The 23,596-nt window shown below is 50.2% G+C and overlaps 8 protein-coding genes across 8 annotated transcripts, besides 2 other annotated features; 4 read left to right on the top strand and 4 right to left on the bottom strand.

Annotated features, from left to right (window-relative positions):
• Positions 1-241: 241 nt before the first annotated feature.
• On the top strand, positions 242-2,787 carry FPSE_03391 (uncharacterized protein; the record flags this gene model as incomplete). The annotated part of the gene is made up of 4 exons (XM_009256510.1): positions 242-1,039; positions 1,089-1,330; positions 1,729-2,696; positions 2,765-2,787. 4 exons carry the CDS (start codon positions 242-244, stop codon positions 2,785-2,787), a joined length of 2,031 nt encoding a protein of 676 aa, XP_009254785.1.
• Positions 2,788-3,121: 334 nt separating this feature from the next.
• Positions 3,122-3,979, bottom strand: FPSE_03390 (uncharacterized protein; the record flags this gene model as incomplete). The annotated part of the gene is made up of 1 exon (XM_009256509.1): positions 3,122-3,979. The coding sequence occupies one exon, from the start codon at positions 3,977-3,979 to the stop codon at positions 3,122-3,124; it is 858 nt and encodes a 285-aa protein (XP_009254784.1).
• Positions 3,980-4,858: 879 nt separating this feature from the next.
• On the bottom strand, positions 4,859-6,290 carry FPSE_03389 (uncharacterized protein; the record flags this gene model as incomplete). The annotated part of the gene is made up of 3 exons (XM_009256508.1): positions 4,859-5,694; positions 5,742-6,023; positions 6,074-6,290. 3 exons carry the CDS (start codon positions 6,288-6,290, stop codon positions 4,859-4,861), a joined length of 1,335 nt encoding a protein of 444 aa, XP_009254783.1.
• A 424-nt stretch (positions 6,291-6,714) lies between these two features.
• Positions 6,715-8,757, top strand: FPSE_03388 (uncharacterized protein; the record flags this gene model as incomplete). Its single annotated transcript, XM_009256507.1, has 3 exons — positions 6,715-7,164; positions 7,216-7,599; positions 7,732-8,757. 3 exons carry the CDS (start codon positions 6,715-6,717, stop codon positions 8,755-8,757), a joined length of 1,860 nt encoding a protein of 619 aa, XP_009254782.1.
• Positions 8,758-12,565: 3,808 nt separating this feature from the next.
• Positions 12,566-12,588: a microsatellite.
• Positions 12,589-13,014: 426 nt separating this feature from the next.
• FPSE_03387 (uncharacterized protein) lies at positions 13,015-15,910 on the top strand (the record flags this gene model as incomplete). Its single annotated transcript, XM_009256506.1, has 2 exons — positions 13,015-13,186; positions 13,236-15,910. 2 exons carry the CDS (start codon positions 13,015-13,017, stop codon positions 15,908-15,910), a joined length of 2,847 nt encoding a protein of 948 aa, XP_009254781.1.
• A 296-nt stretch (positions 15,911-16,206) lies between these two features.
• On the bottom strand, positions 16,207-16,845 carry FPSE_03386 (uncharacterized protein; the record flags this gene model as incomplete). The annotated part of the gene is made up of 1 exon (XM_009256505.1): positions 16,207-16,845. One exon carries the CDS (start codon positions 16,843-16,845, stop codon positions 16,207-16,209), a length of 639 nt encoding a protein of 212 aa, XP_009254780.1.
• A 1,460-nt stretch (positions 16,846-18,305) lies between these two features.
• FPSE_03385 (uncharacterized protein) lies at positions 18,306-22,315 on the top strand (the record flags this gene model as incomplete). The annotated part of the gene is made up of 4 exons (XM_009256504.1): positions 18,306-18,358; positions 18,426-18,497; positions 18,550-18,884; positions 18,936-22,315. The coding sequence occupies 4 exons, from the start codon at positions 18,306-18,308 to the stop codon at positions 22,313-22,315; spliced, it is 3,840 nt and encodes a 1,279-aa protein (XP_009254779.1).
• Positions 22,316-22,730: 415 nt separating this feature from the next.
• On the bottom strand, positions 22,731-23,541 carry FPSE_03384 (uncharacterized protein; the record flags this gene model as incomplete). Its single annotated transcript, XM_009256503.1, has 1 exon — positions 22,731-23,541. A coding segment is annotated over one exon (811 nt), but the record flags the coding sequence as incomplete, so codon positions are not given.
• Positions 23,484-23,592: a microsatellite.
• Between the last annotated feature and the right edge of the window lie 4 nt (positions 23,593-23,596).

Below are 23,596 nucleotides of genomic sequence, written 5' to 3'. Positions count from 1 at the left end.
CCAATAAGCCCTTGCCAACAACCGCAGAGGTGCATACCCCTCTTTCAACTCGAGTAATCAGGAGCCTCACTTTCGAAAGCTTGCTCATTATGTTCCAGTCCTACGATTAGCAAAACGAACCCGAAACAAAACTCAATACATCGATTCTTACAAGGCTACAACAAATGAGTGAAGAAACCAGCACCTGATTTGAAAGTTGTCCAGTCGCTAAAAGATAAAGTAAAGTAAAACAGATCCCATGATGGAGTACAATCACAAATTAGAGTCGATTGCAAGCCATGTTGCAAAGACGTTTGAGTCTTTTCAAGACCTCGAAAACGCTCTTGCCAAAACGACTAGCTCTGATGAGCCTTCGCAAGGTGCCACTCTCAAGAGCCTCTTAACCACAGTAGAAAATGACTTCACTCGTTTCAAAATGTGGGCTGGTAATCAGGCAGCCCACCAAAGTGGCCCGTCCTGCTTGGATTATCGACTTAGGGAAGCCCCTCATTTACAGCAGCAGGTTCTTTATCTGCTCAAAGACATATGCGAATCTTTGCAGGACGCATCACTCAAAGTTTCCGAAATCCCAAACTCTCTTGGTCAAGTTCAAGAAAAAAAACGGGACGAAAATAGCCCAGACAACGTCGCCTCCGATACAGATTGGGCTCGAGACGAGGACTCTGATTTCTCTGATTCTGATTTTGCTGGTGACCTTGATGAATCAACTACGGCTTTTCCAACTCTCGTGCTTGACATAGGGGAGGCAATAGATTGCCTCTTGCGCCTCTCGGTGGCCATCGCAAATCCCGCACCCCACGAACGCTTCCAAAAGCTCGGCGGCGGGTCCTCTGAGGATGTCTCCTTCTTCGAACCACACGACATTGCCTATGTCCGAGACAAGTTCCCAAAGATCACCGACGAGTTAGCAAATGCCCTAGGCAAATTTATCACCCGCCGACGGCAGTTCTTCACATATCGCCATGCTCATCATGAGAAATCAGCTTCTGCCACAACGATATCAGTGTCGAATAAAGAAACTGGCTCATTTCACACAGAGGTTGGTTGTTCTAAAAACATTTGCTTTCTCTTTACCTGACCACTTGAAGTCTTTAGCCAAGTTTAATCCTCAAGCCGCTGTGATTGATGAAGACATTCGATCAGATACAGGGGCATCGCATACATCTTATGCTACCTCGGCTGGATTCAACTTCGAAGGGACAGAGCAGGAGATGCGCAGACCTACACCTGCACTAAGTGTACCTCCGCAACCGAGTGCAGCGGAAGATGGCATATTCAAGTGCCCGTTCTGCTACAAGATGGTCTCTGCGAAAACCAGAACGGCATGGAAGTAAGTTCACACGTTCATCGGAAACCGTCGGTTTATCAGGCACTAAAATCATCTCACAGACGACATATTTTTGGAGATCTTCGTCCATATACATGTATCTTCCCCCATTGCACCGAATCAAATCTAGACTTTGATCGTCGCTACAACTGGCAGTTACATGTTTCCAAATATCACTGGCGACAGTGGTCATGCCCCTTCAAGTGTCAGATGCCATTCCTTTCCGTTGCAGAGCTTAGCAGCCACATCAACGACCAACATCTGCCAAACGGAACTGCAGAAGAAATTCAATCAATTACAGCTTGTGGCGAAATGCCTGCCTCAGGTAATACTTCCCTCTGTTGTCTTCTTTGCAGGTCCTCTGTCACAGGTTTAAAGAAATACATCAAACATGTTGGTAGCCATCTTGAACAGCTGGCTCTTTTTGCGCTTCCAAGTTTGGAAGTAGAGAGTTCAGAGAGACAAGCTAGTAGCAAAGAGCAACATAGTGCCAAATCTGGAACAGAAGCCAACAGCTTAAGACAAAGACAGACTCCAGGGGACTTTATCTGTGATATCTGTGGCAAGATATTTGAGAAAAGCTACAATCTCAAGGGTCATATAGAAAACCACTTTGAGCATAGAACCTTTTCTTGTTCAATCTGCGGGGATAAGTTTGCCGAGTTGAAGGATTGCCGGAGACATGAGAAGGTTCATCTGGAGAGTCCCGTATTGTTCGGTAACCCTACAAATCTATCCCCGATCATTGCACAACAACAAAGGCCAAGTCCGGACTTACCCGCTGGAGGGAAGAATATAAAAGAAGAAGATGGCTTCGACGGATTCTATGGATTCCACGACTTCGACGACTCCGACGACTCCGATGGCTTCGATGGCGGCAACAAGAACCCTCACGGCTTGAGTGAGAAATCCCTGGGCAAGCGACCAGCTCCACAAGACCTATTCGAAGGTACTAAGAAAAAGACCGGCTCTCCCACTATGATGCACGACGTGCAACAAGGTCGAATCATGAACTTGGAGTCAGAAGAAGGGGATTTTCTTGATACCGCTTCCTGGTCGAAGGGTGATATTCCTAGTCTGGAGACCACAGAAGATTCTGTGAGAAGGCACAAGATGCTTTCTGGGCATGAATCGAGTACTGGTACAGACGATGTGATAAGGCCACCGTTATCGTCTCACAATCCCCTTCTGAAGGAGTCTGGAAACCTAAAGCTTCTGGATAGACCACCGTGGAGCGAAGAAACTACAAAACAAAATCTTCCACAAGGACTTACCGAAAACCGGGCGAAAGCTGAGGAGTACATGGACATGACAAACAAAGCTGGCCCCTCCCTGTTTATATGCTCCCGTTGCGGGAAATCATTTGCTCGTAAGAACAATTTACTGAGGCACAGTATGTCATTAAACTTCATAAAGAACTAGGCTAACAAGATGTAGCACGTACGTCGTGCCCTGGATAGGCTTGCGGGCGTTACTCCAGTAGGAGACAACATCAAGAGGAAATAAAAGGTTGACGATCAAGGCGACGGAGACTCTATTAGTAGAAGCGTAGCAGACAACTTTCCCAGTTATAACCTTTCCCAGGATCAGACATAGCTAACGTAGAGTCTATAATGAGATCACGCTGACTGTTTCGAATTTCTACATTACAGTGTGGGAAGAGTCATTATTATCTACAACGCCGCAAGTCTATAACCAAAGATTCAATCTTCTATTCCCAAGCCCTATACCAATAGTACAAAATAAACGCTAGTCATGACAACAAATCGTACAAAATCAATCTTTTCCCATGTCTCACTCATCATTACTCCACTGCCACGCCTCCTGAATGGCCTTCCAGTACTTCTCGGGGTGCTCACGCATGTGTCCAACATGGTTTGTGCCATCAAAAAGCTCCTGTCTCGTCTCATATCCTCTCTGCTGCGACTCAGCAATATATCCCTCGATGTCCATATGAGAAATGATTTCATCTTCCTTGCTGTACAAGTACAACCTCTTGGAATCCAAAGTCTCGTAGGTAATATCGTCAACAGTACGAAGAGCAAAAGCACCAGAAGGCTCACTGCCAATCAACTTTTTGAAAATAACATCCAGGGTCAAGACAAAGCCCCAGATACCCTTTGTCACAACAAAAGGCCAGGGGAAGAACTTTGCAGTACCGATAGCCATCGCATGAGACCACTTTCCAAGTCGTTCCCAAGACCAGAACGGATTTCCGGGTGTTGAATCCAAAACCAAGAGCTGATGCGGCAGCGTTCTACCCTGCTTATCCGCAAAAGCCTTGAGCGTGGTAGCATAGCTAATAGCACCAGTGTTGGACATGCTGTGCACAAGAATAGGCGCAGTCTTTTCATCCAAAAGACCATTCAGGTTATCGATGACAACCTGCATAGAGCGCATTCGCGTCTCGAGACCTGTAAACATGGCATCGGAGATGGGACTCAGAATGATGATTTGCTTGGAGTGAGGGAATAAAGCGCGGTAGCCATCTGCGTATTTTCCAACATGTCTGGCTTGTCCGTCGCCCCAGCCATAGATGAGGATAGCTGCTGGATGGTCGGAGGGTGTGTTTTCTGGTGAATCGTTGCTGATGAGGATGTTGGCGTTGATGGCGTTGAAGCCAGCTAGCTGAGGAAGTTTTTTGCCTGACATTTTGAGTTTAGGTTTGAAATGAGCTGAGAAGTGGGAATAAGATAGATAAGAGGCAGCTTTTATACTTGAAATAAAAATAAGAAAAAGACACTAGTCGATCATGAACACGTCTATTGCTGACGTTGTACCACAGGATAGGAGATTGATTACAGATTATGTTGGGGCGATGCAAAAAGAGAAAAGTCCGTCGGACATGTTTTGCAACGTTTCGGACGAATTACTCGTTTGGGCTCCGCTCTCACCAAAAAAGCTTTGGACTAGAACTCAACAATATTAGAAGCCGAGGCTTTATTAAATACCGAATTATCTTATGGAATTAAGGATAGATCGTAAGATCGAATGATGTTTAATGGAGATGGTGAGGCTCTTTCGGATACGACGTTGGGCTTAATTGATTCTTGAAGTCAAAATTAACGTCGCTTCATGTGGAGCCCAGGGTTGATAAAGGTCGGGGAATTGGGGATGACATGGACATATGGCATGGATCTTGGCGTGCGTCAGGAGCTAGACTAATGTCCGTCTTAGTCCAGTCTCTCAGTGTGTGTCGTCTTACTCAGATTAGGTTGCTGACATGAGCACCACTTACAAGAGTCATCTAGTGATACGGAGGACAAGGGGGAGGGATTGTAATAAAGCTATCCCGTTGTGGATGACAAGACACATCTTTAGAGTGTCATCGTGATCAGTTGCACTAGATCAGACAAAATACGTCACAAGGTACGGTCTTGCAGTCGAGTTGCCATTATATATTCATTATAATCCAAATCCAATGCTAGTGAGTGGCGTCAAGTAAACCATAGCTGCGTCCGTATGCTCATATCTATCCAAGTGTATCCCAAAATATCCCAAAGTATCAAACACAAAATCAAATCAAAACTTTTAAAACGCAGCCTTGACCTTCCATCCAACACGATGGACTCTCGCGGCGAAAATAAAGGTAGTGCCAACGAAACAAAACACTCCTGCATAAACCTTTACCCCAATCCAACCGTTGGGCTTCTCAAGAATTTGACCGCTGATTGGATTGGTCGTCAGTCCACCAATGGACGACACGAAAAACACCATGCCGGTGCGGAAGCCAATCTCTTGTATGGGTGAAATCTGAGCGACAAGGGGTGCAATCAGAGAAACATAGGCGCCGGAACTGTAACCAAAGAGGGCGGCAAAAGCGATGAGGCCGTTTTGCGTGTTGCATGGGATCCAAAGAGCCAAGACCCAGATGGTAGACAGATAACACACGATGATGAAAATATTGTAACGACCAATTCTGTCGCCGAGAATTCCTGAGATGATACGTCCAAAGAGACTCGCAGCATTGAGGATGGGAATCAAGTACTGAACAAGGCTGGGGTTGACACCAGCCTGCAGCGCTTGGACGGGCAGGTAGTTGATGGGTATGAACATGCCGAAAGTGAAGAAGAAGAATCCAAGTAGACAAAAGACAAACTCTGGTTCGCGGAAAGGCTTGGCCAACTGCGAGCGCGAGACCTTTTGGGGACGGGGTGGTGTGAAGCACTTGACGGTTAGGTTGGCGATGATGAGGAGGAACATAATCATGAAGGCGCAGATTCGCATGGACCAGCCGAAGCCGACGAGCTTGATGAGGCGGGTGACCATGATGGGGAAGATGATGCCGCCGATGCTGGAGCCGGTGGATAAAATACCAAAGGCGGCTCCTCGCTTGGAGTCGAACCATCCGTGGATAACAGATAGGGCTGATGATGTTAGTTGAGTTGAGATCATATAGGTGGATGGGACTTACCTGGTTGAAAGATGGCCGAGACACCAATGGCAGAGCATACACCCTGTGACAGAAGAATTTGGTAGTACTCTGTACTAATAGAAGCCATCATGATACCGAAAACATGCAAGAAACTTCCACCAAGGATGAGCCATCTAGGACCATAGCTGTCGTAGAGTTTTCCAATAATGGGACCCATGCCCATGATGAAAAAGATCTGCAGCGAGGGGATCCATGCGATGGTACTGGAAGAGTATTCTTTCAAGAGATCATTCTGATAATACTCCTGGAACGCTCCAACACCTGTTACAAGTTAGTGAGTGAGCCAAGTTACACTGCAGAGACAAACATACTGTTGATCCAGCCAAAACTGCAGAATGATGTACACCAAGCCCCTAGTACAACAAGCCAAGCTTCGAGACCACCATCAGGTGCACCACTGCCAGCCACCGGCTTCACAGGCGGTTGTGCAACACCATCTTCAATGTCTGACTTTTCGTTGTTGAACCCTTGACCCTGAAGGGTGAGCTCCGATTGGTGAGGAGACTGTTGTGCTGTTGGTGCTGCCATGTTGTTGAGGAGATGTAACGATGAGGCTCAAGAAACGGTGCCCAGGATGATGGAGACTTAACGACTATATAAGCTCAAAATAAAATAGATCAGATCCTAGACCCTTATGAGCCTAAACAAGCATATCGGGTCATCTTGGCCGGCTTTTTGTAATCATTAATCTCGCGTCGCGAGAAAGGGATTCCTTGAGAGTTGTTTGAGGTGTTGTGATTGGCTGTCTCGGCGGCGGGGGATGTTGCGTCACCGAAGCCGAAGCTAGATCGTAGATAAGATCGCCTTATTCACTCCAATACACCGAAACTCCCTCTTCGGCCGGCTCTACAAAAGCAAAAGACCGACCGAGACATTATCAATCAATCTATCAACCAAACTCTAGTCTTATGCAGTGATCATCCATCTGATCCTCGGCGAATTAAAACAGACAATGTCATCATCTCGGCCGAATCGTCGCATCGAACGGTCATGCGAGGTGTGCCATCGCCGAAAAGTTCGCTGCGACAAGAAATCCCCTTGTTCGCAATGCATTCGGAGTAAATTCGAATGCTCTTATCCGTCTTCTGTTGCACCGCCTGCGAGAAGGCCTAGAAAGACGACTATCAATGATGTTGCCAGTCGCATTTCGCAGATGGAGAGGACTATTGAGTCGTTTCGGGCACAGCAAGATACTATTGCTTCGCCGAAGGAAACTGCTTCTACAACACCTTCTGTTACATCGGAAAAGACCCCTGTCTTTTCTGGAACAGTGACAGCTGGTGCTGGAGCAAGTGATGGATTTCCAAGACAAACTGCTGGACGACTAGAGGGTCTTTTGTTGAACAAAGGAAAATACAGTCATTATGTTAATGAAGTTCTTCTTTCACGGGTTATTGAACAGGTATGTATCCGCATACCCACTTTAATCACCCTCGACTAACACATATCCCAGGAAGATGATGTACGAACAGCCTTGGCAACACCAAGAGACGAACTTCCCCACGATGTCAACTCTCCCGCCTCCCCCTTCAACCCCATGACCCTTCTATCTCCCAGTTTCTCAACCGAATCACTCGCAAGCTATCATCCTCCCAAAAAGGCGGCTATCCGTTTATGGAAAATATTTGCCGATTGTGTCGACGTTTGTACCAAGGTCACTCATCTTCCTACTTCAGAAACAATCATCTACACAGTCACCAGAGATCCTACACAGGCGTCGATTGAAAACCTGACCTTTTGTTTTGCTATTTATTATTCTTCTATTACTGCTTCAACTCCTGAAGATGCGCTTAATATCACGGGTGAGGATAGGAAGAAGGCGCTTCAGCGGTACAAGGTTTGTCTGGAACAATCACTAGCCCAGGCAGATTTTCTCAATAATCCTACCATCACTCTATTACAAGCCCTTGCAATATACACGGTACGTTCAGTCAAGTAAAATCAAAAGATCGAAACTAATTTCATCTAGGCAGCTATGCGCGTTCACAACATAAATTCAGGTCGAGCAGTTTGGATCATGAACGGTCTCGCCCTTCGAGCAGCACAATCCATCGGTCTTCACAGAGACGGCAGCAAACTCGGCCTATCACCTTTTGAATCAGAGATCCGCCGCAGATTATGGTGGCACTTTCTCGAAAAAGACGGCCGAGGAGCCGAAGACTACGGCCTTCAGAATCCATCCACTTCTAGCCATATATACGGCGTCGAACAACCGCGAAATCTCCACGACAGTGATATTTTCCCAGAAATGAAGGAACTTCCTCCCTCAAGACCGGATTTTACACGAATGACACTTCCGCTATGTAGTAACCAGGTCTCATGCGCTTGGGCTCAGATATTGCAGATGAGTTGCTCACCAGAGGGTTTACCAAGTGAAGATACCAGAAAACAAGTCATACAAGAAGCAATGGCCAAAGTCGAAGGGATTCTCCAGCGCTGCAACCCCGTCATTCCCGAACAGCGAATGCAAATGCGCATCTCACGTTTAATCCTCCGTAAAGTCGACCTCGTCTCTCGTCGCCAATGGCAAGCCCTCCGCCAACCTAACGGCGACGAAACCCTCGCTACAGAAACCGACGTCGCCGAAGCAGTCGACCTACTCGAGCTCGCCAACGACATGTGGCGCGACGAAGACATGGTTGTATTCCGCTGGATAGCCAGTGCGTTTCCGCAGTATCACATGATGCTGTATATTCTACGACACTTGTGCGTGCGGCCAGGGGGGCCGATGGCGAAGAAGGCGTTCTCGGCGGTGGATGTGCATTTGGAGAGTTTTAGGTTGAGTGGGTGTGGGCCGTTGAATGGATTGAAGTGGACTGTTCTTACGACGTTGAGGGATAGGGCTTTTGTGCTGATGCAGAGGGTTGAGAGGGAGAGTAGGGAGAGGGAGGTTGAAGTTGGGAATTTGCAGGATGGGGATCTTGCCATGTTGGATTGGACGACGATATTGGATCAGTTTCAGATGGATGGGGATGACTTTTCGCTGATATTTTGATAGGCAGACTAAAAATACTTGGATCTATTCATGACAAGATTCAAAGAAGAACATTGAGGCAGGTGGATATATCTAATGACTATACTCCTTCCATTGATCTGCCATTCCATCTAAACTCGCCCCAATGGATTGACGGCGTATATTGTTTCGAGTACTTGGTGTCCTCTCGAGTATGCATTCCGATATACTCAAAAAGTGTTTCGTCTTCTTCGGAACCTAGGGCCAACTGTAACGTCAGTACCTGGTCACCTTTTTTTTTTATCTTTTTAGTTGGATATCTTACAGTTTGTCCAGCGAAGGTAGTGTTGCTGCCAGAGTGAGATGAGTGCCACGATAAGCTGCAGGATGCCAAATATGATCGTGACAGTGACTTCGGGGGATGTGTTTGCTACACTCATGGTATAAGGGTTGAAAAGACTTATTCTTTTGTTATTGTAAGATAACAGGAGGTATTCGAAATGGGAACTTGAGAAGAAAGTGTTTATGCTTGTGAGTTCTCAGGTTACTGAACTGGCTTCTGCAGCGTTTTAATATTACTTGGTTCTTTGTAGTGCGAACATTTGGCAGCTCAGCCATCTTTGCAAAACTACTATTTTCAAAATTACTATTCTTTCATGGTATTGATTGATCCCAGCATCCTGGGTCATCCACATGCGTAAGTATGTACCTTGCAGACAATATTTTGACCCTGTAGGGAAAACAGTGGCTTTTGGGAGAAAACAATGACAAAAGCTAGGGTTGTAGACGGGATTCACGTACCACCCATGACTGATATCCCATGGCGGCCAGGGGTAAGCTTCACCTTGCCAATAACGCGCTGAGCACTCGGGCGGTGACCAGTTGGCGTCGCGTCTGTGCATGTACTGCAGAATAGTAGTTTTGTCTCCATTTCTTATTGGTCGCACGCCAAAATAGTACTTTTGCGAAACATGACAATGATTAACTGAGCTGGGCTCTTCTCTACCCTTGTCTACTTGGTTGGTTGCCTTGTAGGACTCTTGGAGTATAATACCTGTCTTCCTTCCTCACCAACATCAATTTTGTCTCACCAACATTCCCACTTCTTTCAAAAAGCATCTGTACTCGGCTTGATCAGTCAATCCTCACCATGGACCCGTGGGCCACGTTTCCAGGCTCATTCATACCATCATCTTCCAATTTACAGCTACCAGCTTACACGTATGGACACGCACCCACTCCTAACCCCCATGTTATCAATGAGTCTGCTCTGCACGGTGTTCCATTGGCCCACCCTACAGCATATCAGCCTGGAGCACTCCATCTTGCCAATCCACTTCAAGGAGCTGTACGTCGAAAGGCAACCTTGATCAGTGGTGCTGAATTGACAGCGACTCCTATGGGTCCTCCCCCGAAGCGCCGGAAGAAGAAGGCTCCAACCCTGCGCGCTAAAGACTGGGAGCCCTATAAAGCTCGGATTATTGAGCTTCACGATGAACAGAAGATGCCCTTGCCAAAGGTCAAGACTGTTATTGAACAAGAGTTTGGCTTCACTGCTGAGTATGTTCTCACCAGGATACATCCACCCTTACAAGAAACAAGCATCAACTAACTGCCTCTGTCAAGACTACGACAGTATCGAACCCGCATAACTCAATGGGGCAAAGACAAAAACGTCAAGCCAGGAGAGATGTCGGCAATCGTTAGAAAACGACAGCAGAGGAAGCTCGTTGAGGTCGACAAAAGGGAACAAACCTTTACTGTCAGAGGCAGAGATGTCGAACCTCACAAGATCGACCGCTGGATGGCCAGAAACGGCATTTCCCAGACTTCGCTGTATGCTCCTAGCCCTGCAGCATGTGAGATAGCCCCCATGCACTTTATCCATGTGTTTGAATTTGAAAGCTAACTTGAAATCACAAAGCCACTCCATCTGCAGTTGGCTGTCAAACCATCTCTGGGCGTGGTTCCGTGGCTACTAGTCCCGCATACTCCGTAGCAAATTTGGACTTCTCGCCAAGAGACATCACGTCTATAGTCTCAAGCCCCGCTGCTCCTTCTCCTATGCCCTCTGTGGGAGAAATAGCTTATCTTCATAACACCACTGCCTTTACTGGACAAAGCCCTGCCCCCATCAACCAACCTCCAGCGACTCACTCTTCGATATCCCACTCAGCTATTTCAAACGCTGTCTCCGATGAGCAACTGCCACGTTGTTATCGACAAGACGACGAAGATCGTATTAGAGAAGCATTATCTGTGGCAGAGGATTTTCTTGGTGCCAGCCACTGTGGGACACTTCAGCTCAGGATCGAGTTGGGCCGTGTTCTCCTGTCACAGGGGAAATACAAATCTGCAGAAGAGGCAGCCCGCAGAGCGATGGAAGATTGCCGACGACATGGAAGCAACGATGTCATTATGATCGATGCAAAAGACCTTCTTGTCGGGATTTTGCGTCATCAAGGGTCGGTGCATCAAGCCCAGAAGCTAGCAGAGTCGGCGTTTGAGTCCAGTGAAGCCACCCCGGGAGAGGAACATCTGTTCGCTCTTCATAGCATGGATAATTTATCGTGCGAATATCTCGAAAATAGGAGATTTAAAGACGCCGAAGACCTCTGTGCGCAAGCAATCAAAATAAGCAAAATAATATTTGGAGAGAGGCATACGAAAACTTTGGAACTTATGACGACGTTATCAATTATATACATTGAGCAAAAGCAGTTGAGCGACGCTGAAAAGCTTTCATCGCAAGTGCTGCAGATAAGTACGGAATTGCTTGGAAGGGACAACGAATTTACGACCGAAGTCGTGGCTATTGTGGTACACTTATACCGTCTTCAAGAACGATGGAAGGATGCTGAGGAACTACTGGTGCAGACAGTGAAGACATCAATACTTTTGGTTGGGGAAGAGCATATAGCCACGCTGGAATATCAACTGACACTAGCAGCCATATATGCGGAACAAGGACAGTACAAGAAGGCTGAGGATCTGGGTGAACGGTTGTTGGTGGTAAGGAGGAAGGTATATGGCGAACAGCACCCTAAAACACTCGATTCTATGAGCTACATGGTGCATGTATATATGGATCAAGGGCGGTTCAAAGAGGCTGAAGATTTGGGAGTCCAACTACTAGTGGCGAGGAAGAAGGTGTTTGGCGAGCAGCATCCCAAGACCCTTCATACGGCGGATCTGATGGAAGAAATATACGAGGCTCAAGAGGACTCATCAGAGGGTGAAGAGGACTCAGAAGGTGAAGGGTCTGAGGATGTTATAGCTTAACATTCCCGCCATTTAACAGTGTATATATCGGCATAGCGTAAAGCGAGTCAATTGCCGATATTTGTAATAATTCTAGATATGCATAATTGATTTGTTGCCAGGAATGTGGACGGTGATGGGTTGTCGATGTTCAGAACGCCCTACCCGACAACTCTATCGACGCCTCCCGACGGGGCTAAGGCATGTAGTAATTGGTGAGTTTATTAGGGTGAAGGTACCGGAAACAAACAGCAAAGAACAGTCATGGATTGAACAAACAACCCTCACCATTACTCTGTATGTACCGTTGAGATGTTGTGATTGTCGTTCTGTTATGGTAAGCGCTTTGTAATGGATCAGCGCTAGCAGAGAAAGTTAGGAATTGCCCGAGATCGAGTCCAAGCCAATGCCGTACCCCTTGTCGACAGGCCAGGCCATTCCTTAGGGCACCAACCACTCTTGACTGAGTGGATCCTCGACTGTTTTTGGCCTGGACCTGAACCTGCCTTGATTGATGGCCGGCCTAGAGCCAGAGCCAGACGCCAGAGCCACCTCCACCTCCACCTTCTGCATCTCATCTCCATCACATCAAACCAGACCAAACCAAACCAAGGATAGATCTTTAGCTTCCATCATCTTCAATCATTCGTTCCTCCGTCGATTCCATCCTTGCATTTCTCGACTTGATCCCATCGCGTCACCCACCACTGCTCCAATCTCGGTTTCAAATCTTCAAACAAGAACTGTACATACATTACATCCATCATCAATACCGTTTGGGTCATCACATCTCCCATTTCCTTGTATTGCGACGCCATATCTGGACCTTGTTCTTGTGCCGTGTTGCGCGTCCTGCTGTGACACTCACCTGTCCTCCCGCTCAACTTTTTGGACCGTTGAACCTCCACCATCCGCATCTTCGCTGACCGCTCCAACGGCCCATCTATATCCTCTCTTTTCCTGGGGGGAACTTCTCCATCCACAGGGGCCCAAGGCCTTGCAACTCTAATGTCGAATAAGAACGAAAGCTTATCCTCAATGGATCCCTTTTCACCTGCACATCAACCCGACGAGGGGTACTCCGAGGACCCTCTAACGCCCACCGTTAATCAAGAACTCTCAACCGCCCTCGCTACCCTTCGCTCGCCATCCGATTTAAGCTCATGGCTTGTCACAAACTCGTCTCTTCTACCCCTCCAGGTCAGGACAGGTACGTGATGCTGACTGCAACTCTAACATTAACGTGCTGACATGCCTAGAATTGACCATGGCCCTGCTCGATAATCTACCTACATCCGTCATCGCCGAGATCGTCCATCGTCTGAACCCGCGACTCTACATCGATTTCATCCAATATCTCCCTGCCGAAATCTGTCTCAAGATTCTAGGGTTCCTCGATCCCGTCTCCCTCGTCGGCGTCACGCAAACATGCCGCGCCTGGTATGAGTTGGCCCTGGATAGGAAGCTATGGGAGCGCCTATACTACATGGAGGGGTGGAAGACCATCTTGAGCGAGATCGAAGCCTGCGAAACAAAGGTCAACAATGGCCTCGAATACTCGATTCGTCAGCTTAGCCGAATGCAATCGACGCAAGACGCCCACCCCAACAAGATCCGCGCTGTTGACAATCCCGATGAAGACTTCGAAATGACCGATCGCGACCGTACACCTGGCCCCAGCGAGGCTTTGTCTGGTGGAAGCATGTTTGGCAGCCCTTCGTCCTCCTTTTCGTCAAGCAGACCTGCCATCGTGCCAATGGGTGAGATGGATCTCGATGGCTTGAACTCCAGAACAGCGAGCTTGGACCGAACCTTGTCTTCATCTTCCGACAGCAGAGGAAAGCGCAAGGAACCGAGCGGCGAACCCGAGTCTTCAGTAGCTCCCATGTCCCTTGCCGATGCAGCCAACACTTTACCGCCATCGCCACTCTACATCTGGGATGTAGGCCGATCACGATATCGTATCAACTGGCGCTATCTATACTCTATGCGACGCAAATTGGAAGCGAATTGGGAGCTTGGTAAATACAGCACCTTTCAATTCCCCCACCCCAACTTTCCTGAGGAAGGACATCAGGAGTGTGTCTATGCGTTGCAGTTCGACAAGGACTATTTGGTGAGCGGTAGTCGAGATCAGACGATGCGCATATGGAATGTGCACACCCGCCGGCTCGTCCGACCTCCACTGACAGGACATATGGGCTCTGTTTTGTGTCTACAATTTGATGCCGACCCGGAAGAAGATCTACTTGTCTCTGGAAGTAGCGACTCTAACGTTTTCATTTGGAAATTCTCAACGGGAGAGCTGGTGCAAAGATTGACTAGAGCCCATCACGAATCAGTCCTCAACGTGCGATTTGACAAGCGGATTTTAGTTACGTCCTCCAAAGACAAAACGATCAAAATCTTCAACAGACGTCCTTTGAAGCACGGCGATCTCGGGTATGGCGGGAGCGATATTGTTGGCCCAGTGCCTACCAACCTGCGAAGATATGGTTACGAGCCGGACTTGGCCCAGGAGCTTCCTGTCAAGCCACCGTTCACCATGATCGGTCGTCTGGACGGCCATAGCGCTGCCGTAAATGCCATTCAGGTTCGCGACCGCACTATTGTCTCCGTCTCTGGCGATAGACATATCAAGGTGTGGAAGTGGCCAGAGCAAGTTTGCACCCAGACGATTCCCGCACACGACAAGGGAATTGCGTGCGTTGAGTTTGATGGGCGCAGAATTGTAAGTGGCAGCAGTGACTGGGAAGTATGCATTTTTGATGCACCTACCGGCCTAAAAGTTGCCCAGTTGCGAGGACACGCACACCTGGTCCGTACTGTCCAGGCTGGTTTTGGTGATCTACCATACAGCACAGCTGAAGACGAAGCCGAAGCCAAGGCGGTGGACGCTGAGTATTTCCGGGCTCTTGAGGCTGGCGAGATTGACCATAGCATGGATCGAAGACGTCGTAGAGACCGTCGGGCGAATGCTGGTAGCTCGCGACCTGAGGATGTGCAAGCGTTTGGTGCCAAGGTGCCTCCTGGTGGTGGTGGTGGAAGAAAGTACGGCCGTATAGTATCTGGCTCTTATGATCAGAGCATCATCATCTGGAGACGCGACAAGGAAGGTGTGTGGAAACCTGCACACCATCTAAGACAGGAGGAGGCTGCTGCTGCTGCTCAACGCGAAGCCGCTGCAGCATTGTCGAGCGCAACATCGAACGTCGCGGTAGCTGCATCAATGACAAGCAGGTCGTCACATGCGTCTACCATTGTTCCACGCTCTCCACCTACAAATGGCACACCACTCGGACCTCTGATGCTACGCGATCATCATGGAGATACTCATCGAACAGCGTCTTCATACGAAGTTCTCATTGATCAAACTGTGCCACTCGGTCCAAGTGCACTACAACAAGTACTTGCGACATACCCGATTGTGCTGGCTCATCACACTTACTTACAATCCATCATTGAACGAGAGACTTCGCCTTTGGTTCGAGCCCAATTGAGAGGGGTAGTCACGGATGCTTTGGCCAATCTTCACACACGCCAAGCACCCTTGCGACACCAGTCGAGTTCTAGCAGCTCTCAACAAACCTCCACTGACAGCGTTCGCACTAACCCGCGGTCGAGTATCGGGGTACCTCCTCTTGCCACTATGCCCATCCCATCCAACGTACCAGCTGTGCAACCACCGGCCGCGGCTAATGCCAATGGACAAGGTGCGCCACCTGGACAGCCAGGCCAAGCACAGAATGCAGCTGCTGGTCATCATCCTCACATCGCTGCGGCAGAAAACACCTCGGCACGAGTCTTTAAGCTTCAATTTGATGCGCACAAGATCATTTGCTGCAGTCAAACTCCAACAATCGTCGGATGGGATTTCTGTAACAAGGACCCAGCGCTAGAACAAGCTGTCAGGTTCTTTGCAACAGTGGACTAGATTTGCAAGGCATGTTTCAACGAAAGCATTATTTCAAGCGAGGGAGTTGGGTTGGTGGGTTGACATGGCCAAGATTGGGTTATATGTATCAAGTAATTCGAAAAGCGTCATCGGAAATACAACTCGATGACGAAAATTGTATACAATCATGTTGGAAATAATCTTGAAAGAAGGAGCACATGTTCCGAATGCTGATATTTAAAATGTGGTGAAATGATATGCTTGAATGACCCTACTAACCCTTCCTAACCAACGCCTTGTCCCAAGAAATTCGTGACAATTGACCATTCTCGTTATTAACCAGCAACTTGCTTCACCTTGTCCTCAGTCTGGGGCGGCTCGTCGACAAAATCTGGCACGACTTCGTCTTGCAGGAAACCCGGCACCGCACCACCCATCTCATGCTCCATCTCAACTTCCATCCCCAAAGCCTCGAGCTCAGCATCCAACTCGTCCTCCTCGACATCATCAGGAATATCATAACTCCTCGCCAAGCTCTCCTGGATCTCATTACCCACATCCATCAAATCCGCCATCTCATCCTGCAGCCGCTCAATCTTGTCGATGTCGATCTTTCCGTACTGCTTCTTGAGCTCCTTGTTGGTCGTCTTCATGGCATCCACCTGCGTCATGACGTTCTTGAGGTTGTCCTGCATGTTGTTCGCCTGCTCCATGTTCCACACCTGGCTCTCGAGCTTATCCTTCTCCGCCTCGTACGCCTTGCGGCGCTGCAGCACCTTGAGCGCCTTTTGCTTCATCGCTTGCTTTCCGGGCCCGTCGCGCATGCGGGAGAGCTTTTCTTGGTAGGCGCCTAGCTCGGCGTTGAGGGCTTTGAGTTTGGTGTCGAGGGAGGAGATGCGGGTGTCGAGATTGTTTATGGCGCCGTTGAGTGTGGGTTTGGGGCCCGTGGGCTTGGAGCCGAATAAGCGGTTCATTTTGTAGATCGAGGTGTGTTTGTTGTGTGTGGTTAGGTTGGAGATGGTAGGGGATGTGGTGTTGATTGAAGGTCGAATGTGGTGGCCTGGAGAGATGACGTTTCGCTGGCACGCGGCTCAAAGAGTGGCGGGGCTAATGTGGCTCCCCCCAACCTGGGGATGCGAGACGACACTGATTCTGAGGACACGGGTGGATTGACTACCCTATACCATTAAGCTTTCAGGGTTCAATGACGTGAAGATCAAGCTTGCACGGGAATTTGAAGACAATTAGAAATAATGCAATGACAAAATATCAATCATAAAATCGAGGATAATTCATTTCACTAAATTCACTACTTTTGTCTGGTATCTACTTGGTTTGTGTGTTTTTGTTGCAATTGGCGCATTTCTCACGCAAAAAGTCAACAAACTTCCAGTGATCTTCAGTACTGAAACCTTGTCCTGGTCTAGTCTTGCCGCAACCCGCTGGTTCCCGTTCATAGTTCAAGTCTTTGCTCACGGATGAACGCCATGATAATTTATTTTGTGACACTTGGGATGAACATGTGGCTATTTTGGAGATACGACGTATTTATTACTACTTTTCAAGACATGAGGATGTCCATGTTGTCTAAATACGGGCAAGTCTGGAATCGCACTAGAACAATGCTACCCAAGGTGTCAACGTCATCCAGCTGAACCGATTGGTCTTTGCGTTAAAGTTGCCTGTCAATGTTTGAGTCTCCCGTCAGCCTCTGATCTACAAACTGCCGGGTCACGTCAATTGAACGCCAACATCAAGTTAATTGCAGCGCTGGTGATGAAGAACGTATTCTCTGTGCCTAGTAGGCAGATACAGGAACAAACTCTATAGAAACAAATAAATAATTAATAAGATTACAATAAAATCAGCTTCATTTTATGGACCCTCAATACCCATGTCGTCCCTATTCATAGTTTGGCGCTTGGATCAACGCCTCGACTTAGAGTGAACGGCTCAGGAACATCGCGAGTAGTCATATACGCGTTGCTCGCGAAGAGAAATCCCCGCAACGCGATGGCGTCGCCCCTCACGTATTGATCTAAATAAACCCAAATCAATCAAGTAACCGCTCATTGCCTGGCTGTCACTTTTTGCCAGCTGCCTGCCAGCTGCCAGATTCCCAAATTCCCGGTCCAACGGTGGCACGTGACCCACGCGTTTGGCGCTAGCGCGAGCGCCTCGCAGCAGCCCACCCACATCTCAACTCCAAATCCGTCCCGCATCAAAACAAACTTTCCAACCTTCATTGCGCAACGCTCACGATTTGACACAACAACGCTCGCAACTCCCACTGCGATCCCGCAACGTCTTCTGCTGTCAAACCTTGAGCTACCCAAAGCTTCTTTTTTAACTTTCCACCGCACATTCTTTCCTCGCTGCCCGCCGTTGCATCGGCATTTGTTTACTTTTTGCTGATCCGCGCTGCATCTTCACGATGGAGCCGGATGACATCCCCAAGTGGGATTTTGGGCAACTGCCCAAGGGAATGTAAGCTTCTCTCCTCTGTTGAAATCGTGTGTCATTTCCGCAGCTTGCTGACATTTTTGTCTCACAGTAACCCCGTTCCGAACGACTTTATTCCCTTTTTTGCGACCACCGACGGCACTCGTGTCGACGCCGACAAAATGTAGGCTTCGCAACCGTCGCAAACCAAACCGCCGATGCTAACAATACAACAGCTCCCTGAGCTTTGATCTCGCCGCTCCCACATCTCGCACTCACGCTTTTGCTTGGGATCGTGTCCCTGCACTTTCTTCCAACGCAAAGGGCAAGAGCCGCCAGATCATGAAGCGAGTTGCTGTTTGCACCGAGCGCAAGCAGCCTCAGCCTTTTGTTCTGCTCCCCCAGGTCAATTTTATAATCCCAAACACCCGCGAGTCCATCGCTTTCGACGAGTCTCTTCCTCGCAAGGTCCGACGAGGCACCAAGTTTGAGCCGATCTCTAGAGAAGCGGCCTACTCGGGCAAAGCCATGACCCATGCATTCATGCTCAGCGAACTTATGCAGGCTACAAGTAAGTTTGCACTGAATCATTTGAACATGACCATGACCTAACCCTCGCTAGTCAACGTCGCCAACAACTTCATGTACACCTCCTCATGCACATCCTACGAGGACCGACGAGCTGCCCGCAACGGTATCTGCCAGATCACCCCCCTCAAGCGACGCGCCGATGTTCTCAACAACGAGCCCGACGTCCCTGTCATGCTGGCCCCCACCGGTGGTAACAAGCTTGGCTTCTACTACAAGGTGCTGCCCATGATCAAGCGAGCCTACTCCCGCGGTATGACCGAAGTTGATCTTACTACCGGTTCCGTGGTCAAGCTCTCTACTAGCTTCCTACGCCGACGCCGAAACCCTCGCGAGCACGTTGCTGCCTTTGGTGTTCCAGATCTTTCTGACATCGCCGACGAATCCGAACCCGAAAGCCCTACCGTCGTTCGTGAGCCCGTCCTCAAGTTCGAGACTCGATCGCCCGCCAAGCGTCTTGCTCGTCTTGCCAACCCATTCTCCAAGTCCACCTCCCGTGGCAACCGACTTGCACAAGGTTTTGTCAAGCTCGTTCCTGGTCTTGCTCGTGGAGGCTTCTCTACTCCCGTCAAGTCACGATCATCTCCCGTTCCCCAGACCGCCAGCCCAGTCTATGACTACGCTGTTGCTTCTCTCCAGTACTCCCCCAGCGCATCTGATGATGAAGCTGATGATGCCTCCTCCTCCAAAGAAGGCTCACCTGAACCCGCTGAAGATCTTCCTTCCTCTCCTGTTCGCAGCCCCGGTCGCACATTCCGCGTCCCATCCGAGTTTGACTCTTCTTCTATTGCTGGCGACGAGAGTAACCAAGGTCCTCCCTCTACACCCAACCAGTCTTCCCCCGTGAACTTCTCTCGTCCTGTCGGACCCACTCCCTCTCGCTGGAACCGACCTGAGCCTACTACCCCCTTCACACCTATCCCTCAGACTGCCACCGCTGCTACTCCCGCCGAGACTGACAGCCCTATTGGCCTCTATGCTCTGTTTGCCCCAGACACCCCCCAGGCTCCTACCTGCACTTACGAGACCCTCAGCGGTACCGATCCTATTGACTTTGGCGCTCCCTCTGCTTTTGAGAGCTCTCTCTCTTGGATGAACACTTCTGCCACTGCTAGCGAACAAGCTCGTTCCCAGAACGTCAACCATGCTCGCCGCCGCCGAAGTGAACCTCTTCTTCTCAAGTCTGTTTTGACCCAAGCTCGTCGCCGATCAGCTTCTCCTCAAAAGCTTCGATTCAAGGCCGACGACACTTTCCACGATGTTATCTCTATTGCGTCGCTATTCGACCTTCCTACTTCGGATGATTCTACAGTCGCTGAGCCCACTGCCGCCGAGCCTATCCTCGCTGAGCCTACCGCTGAGCCTATCCTCGCTGAGCACATCGCTGAACCTATCCTCGCTGAGCCTACCGCTGAGCCTATCCTCGCTGAGCCTACCGCTGAGCCTATCCTCGCTGAGCCTACTGCTGAACCTATCCTCGCTGAGCCTACTGCTGAACCTATCCTCGCTGAGCACACCGCTGAACCTATCATCGCTGAGGACACAGAAATGAGCGATACCAACGTCGCTGTCACCCGCGATATGACCATGGAAGACCCTGCACCCATGGTTACTACCGATGACAGACACGTTCAAGATGATCAGCCCGCACCTACCGAGCAATCCATTGTCGAGATTGACATGCGCGAGAACCCTGACATCTTCGGCACCCATCCCTCGTCTCCTCCTGCACCCATTCAGAACCTATCTCGCATGGCCGATGATGCCTGCAGTGGCCTCGCTAAGGTCGTGGTCACCGAGGAGAACGGCAGACTTTTCGTCCGATTTAAGCTGTCGGCCGAATACGCCCACATGTTCCCTGCGAGCCAAGGCTTCGAGGACAACGATCTGACATTCTCACCATCAGCGGCTTCTTCTACACCAAAAGCCAAGTCCTCTCACCAGCTTGCAATTACTGCCACCCCTCAGCCGATGTCTGCGAAGCGTGTGACACGACGCCAAAGCGCAATGACTCCACTGAAGAGAGCTACCATGAATGCTACTGAAGCCGCCCAGCTCCGAACGCCTGTTCCGGTTACCAACCCTAACCATGCGACTCCCAAGTTCGCAACCCCCGCTACTGGTAATACCGATCAAACGCTCGCTGTCTCCTGGTCCGATGTGGATGATACTCCCACTCAATTGAACATTCGCTCTCAACCTACCGAACCTAGCCCTGCCACACCCAGGTTCGCAACTCCCGCTACTGGCAATGCCGATGAAACGCTCGCTGTCTCTTGGTCAGACGTGGAAGACACTCCCACTCAACTGAACATTCGCTCTCAGCGCACCGAACCTAGCCCTGCCACACCTAGGTTCGCATCACCAGCGGTCACTAACGACGACACGACCATTATCTTCCCATGGTCCGATGTTGAGGACAGCCCGGCTCGCTTCCGAACACGTCCCCAGCCTGCTCCTAACCATGCGACACCCAAGTTCGCAACCCCAGCTGCTGGTAATGACGCCACCCTTGCCCTCTCTTGGCCCGATGTCGCCACTCCCGCTCCCGCTCAGTCCAGCACTGAAGTTGTTCCCGCCGAGGATGAACACCAGTCTGCTACCGCTGTCGATAACGACAGCCCCAACCGCGAGTTTATGCGCAGCTTTATCGCGCGCACTCGCCAACCCACAGCGACTGAGTCGGGCTCGCCCACCCCCCTCGTCGCGACGCGCAAGCCTCTCGGAGCCCTTAGCCCTAACAGGGGTACTCCGATGATGGCGAAGCACAAGCACGAGGGTGAGGATGAGGACGAGGAGGAGAAGCCTTCGCCCAAGAAGGCGAAGCTGGGCAAGGGGGCCCGAATGAAGTCAAACCTGGACATCGACATGGTTGACTTCCCGGCGACTCAGGTCACAGAGTCGCCGGCTCCCACCCCCACCGATGCCGCCAACGAGGAGGCCGCATCCCCTCCCACAACCCGCCGGTCGTCGCGCCTTCGAGGCCAGGGCGCCGGTGGGCCCAAATCTTCGCTCCCAACCCCCATCAAGCTCTCGCGAGCGGGGGCCGGGCGTGGTTCCTTGGCACGGAAGCCACGCTCGGAGGAGCAGGAGTTGGACCGCAAGACGCGGTCCAACACCAAGAAGAACATGGGTGACGCCGAGTCCCCGGCCGAGGTCCTGACTAGAATCAAGGACCAGGCCGAGGAGGACTCGGACGTCGGAGAGGGATCGGCCGGCGGGCGACGCGTGGGGTGGAAGGACCCCTTGGAGAAGATCCAGGGGTCATCCCCTAAGAAGAGGGCCGAGCCTAAGGGCAAGGCGACCCAGGGCAAGACTGGGGTGGCAAAGCCCAAGGCGACGCGGGCTGCCAAGGTGGCGGAGGGACCCAAGTCCCAACGCGTGACGCGATCTCGCGCACGCGGCGGGGCTTGATCCCTCCGTGTCTTCGGACAACACCTTGGTGTCGCCCCGGGTCTTGCCCGGGTAGTTAGTTTTTGGAGGAGGAACGGCGGCGCTGGGAGGGGATCTCCCAGCGCCTTTTTACGAAAGCATGAGCGCACGGCGCGGCGCGGCGTTGGTGGATCAGATACCACGGTTGTTTTTTGGTGTTTTGCACCTGTTTTCGGTGAGCCGACGCAGGAAAGTCCTCGGGAGGAGGCAATGAATTGATAATTGTTTGAGTTAAAATATTGTGCCACTTGTGATGTGTTGTGTGATGTTCCATGTCGCTTTATCCATTCATGTTTGCTAACTATACGAGTTAGGTTTGAGTTTATTTCACAGGATCTGGGTCAACAATCTGGCATGGGCTGAACGATGTCCCAGGATTGACCAGGTAAGCATTCTATTATTCCCATATGTTATGTGCGAGATGCTGACACTTGGATGAAGCAGGTTTACCTTTGAACAGTGGTCCGACCACGCCGCCGCCGCCGGTGATAGCAACAGGTTCAGGGTCTTCCATTGCGGTATCGCGGGTGATGATGGGTGCAGGGTCTTCCATGGTTACGTCGAGGGTGACAGTGATGTCGGTTTCGCTCATTTCCGTGTCCTCAGCGACAGTAGGCTCATTGATGGCAGGTTCGGCAATAGAATGCTCGGCGACAGTAGGATCATTGATGGCAGGTTCGGCAATAGAATGCTCGGCAGTGGTAACAGGTACAGGGTCATCTGTTTCCATCTCAATGGTGACTGCATCGTCAGCGGTAGGGAGGACATCCCCGGGAGCAGTGTCGGGAGCAGCGACAGCAGAATCATCGGCAGCGGGAACAGGTACAGGGCCATCTGTTTCCATCTCAGCGGTGATAGCACCGTCAGCGGTAGGGAGGACATCCTCGGCAACAGTCTCGGGAGGAGTGGCCTCAACAACCGTCGTAAGACTACAAGCTCCACGGCCGTCTACGGCCTCCCGGCCGGCCGCCGTTCCAAGACAAGGAGGAGGGCGGCCTCTGGCCACTATTAAAGACTCCCCGTTTCCGTCGTGCAGACGCAGCCCCCCTCCCGCCCACAACAAGCGGCTGACGACACCAACGACACCAACGACACCGAAGTCACTGTCAGTCGTGACGTGGCAATGGAGGACCCTGAATCCATTCACATCGCTGATACCGACACTGCTGAGCCTATTGCTACTGCTGAGCCTATTGCTACTGCTGAGCCTATTGCTACTGCTGAGCCTATTGCTACTGCTGAGCCTATTGCTACTGCTGAGCC

This window comes from Fusarium pseudograminearum, chromosome 1 (genome assembly GCF_000303195.2).
Source record: "Fusarium pseudograminearum CS3096 chromosome 1, whole genome shotgun sequence".
In the NCBI taxonomy this organism is placed as follows: Eukaryota; Fungi; Ascomycota; class Sordariomycetes; order Hypocreales; family Nectriaceae; genus Fusarium; species Fusarium pseudograminearum.
The sequence above is the reverse complement of the archived record's forward strand: the minus strand, read 5'-3'. Positions and strand labels throughout refer to the sequence as shown.